The 10,261-nt window shown below is 37.5% G+C and overlaps 1 protein-coding gene across 1 annotated transcript in view; it reads right to left on the bottom strand.

The window, feature by feature from the left end:
• Positions 1–9,771, bottom strand: part of frs3 (fibroblast growth factor receptor substrate 3) — a 15,102-nt gene extending 5,331 nt beyond the window's left edge. Inside the window, exons 1-7 of the mRNA XM_073852637.1 lie at positions 9,548–9,771; positions 7,139–7,263; positions 6,955–7,043; positions 6,647–6,833; positions 4,745–4,906; positions 3,975–4,096; positions 821–1,735 (exon numbers count right to left, since the gene is read on the bottom strand). Coding sequence (XP_073708738.1) covers positions 821–1,735; positions 3,975–4,096; positions 4,745–4,906; positions 6,647–6,833; positions 6,955–7,020 — 1,452 coding nt within the window. The 5' untranslated portion in view covers positions 7,021–7,043; positions 7,139–7,263; positions 9,548–9,771. The remainder of the gene's footprint in view (positions 1–820; positions 1,736–3,974; positions 4,097–4,744; positions 4,907–6,646; positions 6,834–6,954; positions 7,044–7,138; positions 7,264–9,547) is intronic.
• Positions 9,772–10,261: the final 490 nt, after the last annotated feature.

Genomic DNA, 10,261 nt, shown 5'->3' with positions numbered 1-10,261 from the left:
ATTATTTATTTTTTTATTTATTTATTATTTTTTCCACATAACTTTCCAGGCCTGGAAATCACTGTTTTACTATTTTTTTACCCTGGAATTAGATTTTGCATATTCTCTACATGTACACTACCAGTCAAACGTTTTTTGAACAGTAAGATTTTGCTCACCAAGCCTGCATTTATTTGATCCAAAGAACAGCAAGAACTGTAATATTTTGAAAGATTTTTACAATAGATTTTTTAAATAACTGTTTTCTATTTGAATTTATTTTAAAATGCAAGTTATTCCTGTGATTTCAAAGCTGAATTTTTAGCATCATTACAAATAAAAATCTTTTGTAACATTATAAATGTTTTTATCATCACTTTTGGTCAATTTAAATCATCCTTGCTAAAAAAAAATAAACTGACTCCAAGCTTTTGAATGGTATAGTGTATAATGAAAAAATTACAATGGCTTACAAAGTCTTTTTTTTCAGATACATGCTGATCTTTGGATCTTTCTATTCATCAAAAAATCTTACTCAACTGTTTTAAATATTGATGATAATAATAATAATAATAATAAATGTTTCTTGAACAGCACATTAGAATGATTTCTGAAGGATCATGTGACACTGAAGACTGGAGTAATGATGCTGAATAAATTACATTTTAAAATATATTCAAATAGAAAACAGTTATTTTAAATAGTAAAAACATTGAAAATGTAAATTTTTCTGTACTTTGGATCAAATAAATGCAGGCTTGGAGAGCAGAAGAAACTTCTTTTAAAAACATAAAAAAACTTTTCACTGATAGTGTTTTTGCTCATACTTTTGTTGACGCACCTGTTCAGTGTTAACATAGTTCTGCAGGGCATCGCGATGAATTCCACCGCCGCCACTATCCTGATGGTATCCGTTTGGAGTTGCAGGCCCTTCGGAATACTCATACTCGTCATATTCTTCTTCCTCTTCCTCCTCGTACTCGTCCTCATCCTCGTCTTCATCCTGATCCTCTTCTTCCTCACGCTGAAGTGCACGGTATTCCCAAACCGGGGGGAGCGACGGAAGGTTCTCATAGTTAAGCAACGCGGTGCGCCGATGACCACCAACCCCCATGCCCCGGTCACAGCCGTATCCCTGCGGAGGCAGCGAGGAAGCGTGCGTGTGCGTGAGCGGGAGGGAGTGCGGATGCGTGTGTGTGCGGGAATCACCGGTGGTGCTGCTACTGCTACTGGAGCCCAAAGACTGAGATTGAGACACAGTGCTCGGACTCAGCCTTTGCCTTCGTGCCCCTCGGAGTCCGTTGATATTCTCGTACGTCAGCTGGCTTTCCGGGCAAGGCTCCATGCTCGGGTGACGGTGCATTAGATGATGGCAATGGTGGTAGGAGTGTGTGTTGCACATGTGTACAGACGGAGTCTCCTCTCCTTCTGTTTCGGAGCTGCCGTCTGGCGCTCGAAGCGGGTGAGTGACGTGGCGGTCTCTGTCTCTTTCCATCAGGTGGCGCTGTGCTGGGGTCGGACCCAACATGAACTTGACCTCCTGGGCTCCAGGCTGGAGGAAGACCTGAGGGTCTTTGTGAGGGTCGTCCAGGGGGCAGCAGTGCATGCTGGGCTGGCCTGGGACTGGGCCTCCACGGATGGTGGTGGTAGTTGAGGTTTCCGGGTAGGTGGTGGGCCGCACTTCGGGCAGGGAGTGGACACAGTGGCGGCTTGAGAGGTCAGTTTCCATGCCCACTGTATTCACATATGTATGGGTCTGGAAACAAAGGAGGAAAGTTATGATAATCTACTCACCCCAGTGTCATCCAAGATGTTCATGTCTTTCTTTCTTCAGTCGAAAAGAGATTAAGGTTTTTGAGGAAAACATTTCAGGATTTTTCTCCATATAGTGGACTTCAATGGGAACCAACAGGTTGAAGGTCAAAATTGCAGTTTTAATGCAGCTTCACAGAGCTCTACACAATCTCAGCTGAGGAATAAGGGTCTTATCTAGTGAAATGATTGGTCATTTTCAAAAAAAAAAAAATGTATGTACTTTTTAACCACAAATGCTCATCTTGCACTAGCTCTGCGATGTGCATCTACGACAGGGGTCCCCAAACTTTTTTCTGAGAGGGCCACAAAATGTTCTTTTCTTTAATGGGGGGCCGGTCGGTTTATAAAAGAAAATACCATGGGCCAGACTGACTACTAGTAGTATTATTATTATTTTATTTTGATTTTACCTGTATTTATTTGACCTTTTAATGCTAGAATAGTTTATTTTGTTATGCACCACACAGACAAATGATCATTTCTTTTCAAAAGATATACAGGTGCATCTCAATAAATTAGAATGTCATGGAAAAGTTAATTTATTTCAGTAATTCAACTCAGATTGTTAAACTTGTGTATTAAATACATTTAATGCACACATACTGAAGTAGTTTAATTTTTTGGTTCTTTTAATTGTGATTATTTGGCTCACATTTAACAAAAACCCACCAATTCACTATCTCAACAAATTAGAATATGGTGACATGCCAATCAGATTATCAACTCAAAACATCTGCAAAGGTCTCCTGAGCCATCAAAATGGTCTCTTAGTTTGGTTCACTAAGCTACACAATCATGGGGAAGCCTGCTGATCTGACAGTTGTCCAGAAGTCAAGCACTGACATCCTTCACAAGGAGGGTAAGCAACAAACATTCATTGCGAAAGAAGCTGGCTGTTCACAGAGTGCTGTATCCAAGCATGTTAACAGAAAGTTGAGTGGAAGGAAAAAATGTAGAAGAAAAAGATGCACAACCAACCAACAGAACCGCAGCCTTGAGAGGCTTGTCAAGCAAAATCGATTCAAGAATCCACTGTGTTTTTTTAATCACATGTCAAACTCTGCCTTCATCATTTTCAGCGCTTCCACAGACTTTTCAACTGGGAATGGGACCACTCGTTTCTCAGCTGAAAGACTTTGGGAAACTGGGAGATGAGTGAAGTCTTGCTTTCGCACTTGTCCCACAAGCAGTGCTAGTTTCACCTCAAATGCTATTGAGTCATTTTGTCATCGCTCTTTTCTAGCTGGCTCACGCATCACCTGTTCGATTGCGATGACACATTATGTTGAATGTACCATACTGTTGGTGAATTTAACAAATAATTAGGCTATGTTAATAACTAAGGGAAATTTTAGTTTGAAAGCCAACCTTTATTATCAAATACTGACATGATATAAGTAAAACATATATTTAACATTTTTCTTTTTAATTTTTCTGGCATTGTTCAGAGGGCCGGTCCAAATGTGGGGGCGGGCCGCATTCGGCCCCTGGGCCTTAGTTTGGGGACCCCTGATCTACAACTTCACACATTACGTAATCACACTGGTCATGCGTCTCATTTTCTCATTTTCTCCTCCAACTTCAAAATCATCCAACATGTTTCACCTTATTTTTGTAAAGCGTGTTTGACTTTCTTTGCACTTTCTCTTTGTAAACACTGGGTTGGTACTTTTTACGAAATGGCCAATAGTTTCACTGGATAAGACCCTTATTCCTCGGCTGAGATTGTGTAGAGTCCTTTGAAGCTGCATTGAAACTTGGACTTGCAATTTGGACCTTCAACCTGCCCCATTGAAGTCCACTATATGGAGAAAAATCCTGAAATGTTTTCCTCAAAAACCGTAATTTCTTTTTGACTATAGAAAGAAAGACATGAACATCTTGGCTGATATGGAAGTGAACTAATCCTTAAAAAAACTATACTACACTACTTTATATACTAAATTTCTTTTGTGTTCCGCAGGAGAAAAAAAAAACAGGAATATAATGATCAAATGATGACAATTTCCATTTTGGGTAAACTATCCCTTTAAACATAATTCCAAAAATGAATAAAATAAGTTATGTTTTGAGAAAAGCTCTAGCAGATTTGTTTGTTTATTTGTGTAAAGCAATGCTGCTTGAGCATCCAGATACTTTGTGTCTACTGAATGTGTGCGCAGGCAGGTGTTTGTTCTCACTTGGTCATCCAGTCCCATGAGGCTGTGTCTGTGGTCGTTGGTGAGAGAGGGCTGCGATGAGTCTGCACTGATTGGGTATCCTGGGTATCCATTAGGAAAACCCTGCATCGGGAATCCAGGGGCTACACAAACAGACCAAAGCACAGAACACATAAGCAGCTGACATTTAGGTCTTCCTCCTATAAGCTAAATTCTGTTGATAAGTCATCAATAACGTGTGAGAAATGAGTCATCAATATTTTTGGACCATTTTGCCTTTTACCTCAATGGCCTGTCTAACAAAAGACAAATGCTAATAGACTAAAAGCCACAAAACTTCCAAAATATTTAATGCTATGCTTTAAAAATTAATTTCTCACATCGCAAGTTATTTAAGTGAATTTTAACATTGAAACTAGTGTGTAATTTAAAATAGTGACTAGCTACATAAATGTAATAAAAATCTTAATGTCAGTGTTATTTGACTACTGTACATCTACAGAAATATCAATGCTACACAGCACTTGAAAATAAAAATAAAGTTGTGAGAGGCATTTAATGAATGGAGCGTGAAATTATGTAAATACAGGTGGCTAGGTGTTTAAATGTGCATGTGCATGCACTTTTTCTACTGCTAAAAAAAGCAGTACTGTTGACATGACATTACAATTAACTTGTTTATCCATATTTCTTAAATGATATCTAACGCCCTGTTAAACAACCCTATTTCAACAGATGTATATGTAGATATGAAACCCTTTGTGTTCGAGTGTGTAGATATTCCAGCTCACTATTGGGTGTCTGTGGAGTTCGGGGCATGTCCATCTCTGGCGCATGCCCGGGCCGGGTCATGATCATGGGCTCCTCTACCACATTGATGCTGTTACATTGCATCAACTCCTGCAGCAGGTTGAAGATCTCTTCTGCACGAGAACACTTGAATGCAAAGATCCCTGTCAAAACATGCAAGAAAACTGTAAATGCATAAGTAGAGTGTCACTTTCATGCATGGGGGAAGGCACAAAATACACAAAATCTAAATTAGGATGACAATATTAAACAGAACCTAATCGGAACCTACTTTAACAACTATAAATGTGACCCTGAACCACAAAACCAAAATTATAGATTTTTCTTTTAAGCTAAAAATCATTAGGATATTAAGTAAAGATCATGTTCCATGAAGATATTTTGTAAATTTTCTACTGTAAATATATCGAAACTTAATTTTTGATTAGTAATATGCATTGCTAAGAACTTAATTTGGACAATTTTAAGGCAATTTCCTCATTATTTAGACTTTTTTACACCCTCAGATTCCAGATTTTCAAATAGTTGTATCTCGGCCAAATATCGTCCAGTCCCAACAAACCGTACATCAATGGAAAGCTTATTTATTCAAATCTCAATTAAAAAAAATACTCTTATGACTGGTTTTGTGGTCCAGGGTCACAAATGATATTACCAGAATACACATTATCCCCCGGTTTCACAGACATGGCTTAAGCCTAGTCCTAGACTAAAATCTAAGTCTGAGCAGTTTCAACTGAAAGAAACTTAAACTGAAAGACTGATCTTAAAATATATCAGTGCCTTTGTCTTAATGTCTTAATTGAACTATGGCCTAATCCTGGTTTAGGCTAAGCCCTGTCTAATTCTGTCATCAATTACTCATCCTCATTTCATTCCAAATTCATTAGAAAATTATTTTATTTTTAATGAAACCTGAGAGAGTTTCCATTTAAAAAGTCCAGTTAAACAAAATGTACAAGATCTAAAAAGGTTATAAAGGTGTTATAAAACAAATCCATATGAATCGACTGATTTAATCCCAGTTTTGGGAAGAGATATGATCACTTTCTATGATGAAGAAATTTAATTTATTCTTTTATTCACAAAACCATATGTGTATGTATAAGATCTTTCTTTCGAAATAAATCATATAAAATCCATCATATCTCCTCGCAAGACTAAATTTTAATTAACCTGCTTGATTCATATGGATTTGTTTTACACTGTCTTCATGCCTTTTAAGTTTTGGTAACCTTGACTTTCTGGTTTCAGTTCAGTCTTAAGTAGCACAGGTATATTTGTAGGAATAGCCAAAAATACATTGTATGGGTCAAAATGATCGTTTTTTCTTTTATGAAAAAAATCACTAGGATATTAAGTAAAGATTATGTTCCATGAAGATACTTTGTAAATTTCCTACTGTAAATATATCAAAACTTTTTATTAGTATTATGCATTGTTAAGAACTTTGGACAACTTTAAAGGTGATTTTCTCAGTATTTAGATTTTTTTTGCACTCTCAGATTCCAGATTTTCAAATAGTTGTATTTCAACTAAATCCTAACAAACCATACATTAATGGAAAGCTTATTTATTCAGCTTTCACATTATGTATAATTCTCAGTTTCACAAAATTGACCCTTATGAGTGATTTTGTGGTCCAGGGTCACAAATATCTTAGTTTGTGGTTCAGAGATTAACCAAAGTCTTACAGGTTTGCAACAACATTAGAATAAGTAAATTGTGACAGAATTGTCAGTTTTGGGTGAACTATCCCTTTAAGTAGCCAAATCAACCACCCACCAATATACCTACTGATGAGCAAATGTAAGAGGTCAAAGAAGGTATTTGCTTAACACAGAATTTATTAAATCCACAGAAAGCAGTAAGAATCATCTCACCTTGTCCTGTCTGACAACGACGGCCACTCTCGAATGAGAAGAGGTTGGAATCGTAACCGTATCGACGCAGGCAAAGGTACGGCCACCGGATGGCATCACGTTTGCGTGTGTGCAGAATGAGCTCTGTCTGTGTGAGCTCCATGGTTCCTGAGCCCAACTCATTTCCCTCATCGTCCACATTAGTCACCTGTCAGACATAACAGCTTATCACAGATCCAAACGCTGCTTTATTAGACTATCCTAATAAAAATTACACTTAAAATGATGTACTACCACAGTGCTTTTTTAAGGTTTGTTAGTAAATATACCTTGAATTTGTTGAGATGGTTGTCTCGGATAGCGTCTCTGTATAGACAGCTCCAGCAGCTCCCCATAGCTTCAGCAGGCCAGCTGAAACCTTAAACAGGGACGAACGAGTCAGATATTTGCTGGGTCTGTATGAAATAAATAGGTAATGCATGAAGAGACAAAAAAGTACACTTGTATGCTCACCTGGTCCAGGCCATCAGTGGGAGTGATGCTTGCGTCAATCCCAGAATCCTCTGCTGGGTGTCATGGCGGAAGTGGGGTGTGCTGGTAAGAGCATCCAGTCCCAGTGCACAAATGTTTCATTTCTCCTACGAAGGAGAGAAAAAGAAAGGACTTGATGTACAATCCTTTGAGTATACTGTCCTCTTTTTCTCTGTGATTAAGACACAGGGAATGAAGTTGCTCTGTCTCCTCTGACTCCCACTGGATAAATAAAACGTAATTACTTCATACTGGGAACCTTATTCTCAAGTGGAATCAGCTTACATCTCTTGGTTTCACCTACAGCCTGTAAGATGTGCACAGATACTGTTAAAATAACCGATAACCACAACTAACTTTCAGGTGGTTTCAGCAAAGAAAAAAAGCCATCACTTCTGTGCTACTCCAATTTAAACGTGTTGGTTCACCCAAAAATTTCCATTTTGTTATCTTTAACTAATATCTTCTTTTGTGTTCAATAGAAAAAAAATGAATTCATACAGGTTTGGAACAACATGAGGGTGAGTAAATAATGACAGAATTTTTGGGTTATTTTAATGTCAAAAATAATGCTGAAATGTAGAAACACAAGAAAAATGCAGTAATAATGCAACTTTGCATGGGCCCGCCTTAAAGTTTGATTTTTGTATTTGTATTATTAATATAAATATACATATATACACACACATTGAGATTTTGTGTTAATATGAAATATTATGAATCTATCAAAACACAAACTACACAAATAGCTCTATAAAGAGTACCACATTTATGCATTGCTGTATTACTATATTTCTGCAGTGTCAGTTAAGGTACTAGAAAGATGCCTTATTATATTAAAACCCACAGACAAAATTCCAACAGGTGTTTTAACTTTCTCTAAGTGTGAAATGACCACAAACTCTTATCTAATATAATCTCTGTTCCTAGAAACATAATTTTAAATCCTTTCATGAACTGAAAGGTTTTTTTTTTTTCATTTCTAGCAGATACTGTCAAAATGAAAGACATTAAAAATGTTTGATGTTCTTACAAGAAACAAGTGTAGGTTATTCTTGCATTCTTGCATAAAGTTTAAAACACAGACTTTGACTACACATTGTATTCATTGCTTAAAATAAAACACTATAAAACTGTAATTGTGTCCATCAATTGAACATCAAAATTCTCGCAACGCTCTGATTTTCCGCATGCTTGTTTTAAAGCCATGTCTATTTCTGCTATAATGACTACTAAAAGAAAACTTGATAATAAAAAATATGATAAATGAAAACTTTTACTAGCAGTAATTTCATACTACTCAAATTTCAAATAGAGAAAAAAATTTAAAGTTTATGAATGCCAAGGTTAAATTAAAGGAATTTTTTATTAACTACTAGGCCTATATACATGATACAATGATAATATAAAATAAATTGTATAAATATACCTGTTGTCTGTTTTATGTCTAACGTTAATATGAGCATTAACCTGACTCACAGTTAATACAGTGCTCATGCTGATCAATATAGCATCAGAAACATTTTAAAACAGCACTATGACATTGTTCAGTAAAATGAAGCATGCATTACATGCAAAAAGGTTAATAGTGGAAGATGTCAGCATTTTAGACCCTTCAATACCATTCATGTGCAATTCATTCATAAAGTTTGTCTTGCACATTAAGGCCCAGTAATAAAGTTTATATAACATACACAAAATATCTGTGCCATGCACACAGAAAAATGGAATTACAGATTGATACTGTATTAAATATTTGATCTCTTCTGGATATATCAATATGAGCATGCCAGTTCATAACATCAGGCCACACAACGTTTCGTGCCTCACACAGCAGTTCGCACAGTCGAACCTGAAATCCACATTTGATTCTCTGAAGTCTGTCATGCAGGACCAAACGCGTTTGGCACCTGGAAAAACGTGTTTTTGTCTGCAGTTTATGCAATAACCCAGAATCTTACATCCAAATCTCGTGCAGCAGGTCTCTCGCATAGACACTGAGTGACAAACAGATGCAACTTGAGCGTCTTGTAGCACATCACCGCCAAGAATCAGTCGAAACCCCGGATAAATTTAGCGCAAATCTGCAGGACTAGCTTTTCTAATGCTAAGACAGAAAAGCAAAGTACAAGTCTTAGCGGTAAAAGCAAGACTTGCGGCGTTCAAGGAGATGATGGCTCGCTATGTTCCAGCCTTTGTATCAACGTTAGTGTTACATTACCAGTAACCGTTTGCAGCTGGATGCTAGTAACTACTGTGTATCAAACACAACACATTCACGCAAACTAATGAGATGAATGAGAGCAGGATGCGATCGAGCTCGCTCTGTACCAGCAGCATCAAAACACGTTTAGGCTACTGCAGAACAATTCAGCTGCGGTTGCTACTCACATGTTTGGCAATGATTGCAATACGAGACGAGACAGATGAAGGATGCGAACAGCAGTCCACGGCGGATGCTACACCATCGGACTTGGCGGTCGGCGTGATGCTCGTTTTTGCTGCTTATTCTGGCGCTAAGACTAGGAAAAAGCCAATTGCGTGAAAATATAACAATAAAGCCAACTGTTTTTTCCCCGTAACGCCCCCTTGCTGCGGCACGGGCCTCTCTTTGACATTTCCCGACCACCAGGGTGAGAGTTCAGGCAGACAACGAGGGCTGCTGGAGCGACAAGAAGGTAGAATATGCTGGAGGACCAGAAGATGAGGTGTGAATGTGTTTGAGCATCACACGATGACGTGTTGGCAGCAGCTCTATTTAAATCCACCTTGCTGTCATTAAAGACAGACAAATCAAATTCCCCTTGATTTCATGCGTTCAGCATTCTCTCAAACAGGTGTTTTACGATTAGACAAATGGCTAAAACTTCTTTTCTGAATCGTTTGCAACTGTGCCATGTTCTTTGCTCAGGTTATGTTCAACTGTTCAAAGAGTTTATTGGAGAAGAATATACATTTAGCTCCATTAATGTGGAAAACGTTTAAATTCAGAGCCATTTGTGGGCTATGTGAGTCAATGTAAAAATAAGCATGCTTTAGGTGGTATAAAATGTGAAATCTTTTTAAAAGTTAGCTTGTAGAAACTACATTCTTATATTTATCTTA

Source organism: Garra rufa, chromosome 12 (assembly GCF_049309525.1).
Source record: "Garra rufa chromosome 12, GarRuf1.0, whole genome shotgun sequence".
Lineage (NCBI taxonomy): Eukaryota > Metazoa > Chordata > Actinopteri > Cypriniformes > Cyprinidae > Garra > Garra rufa.
The sequence above is the reverse complement of the archived record's forward strand: the minus strand, read 5'-3'. Positions and strand labels throughout refer to the sequence as shown.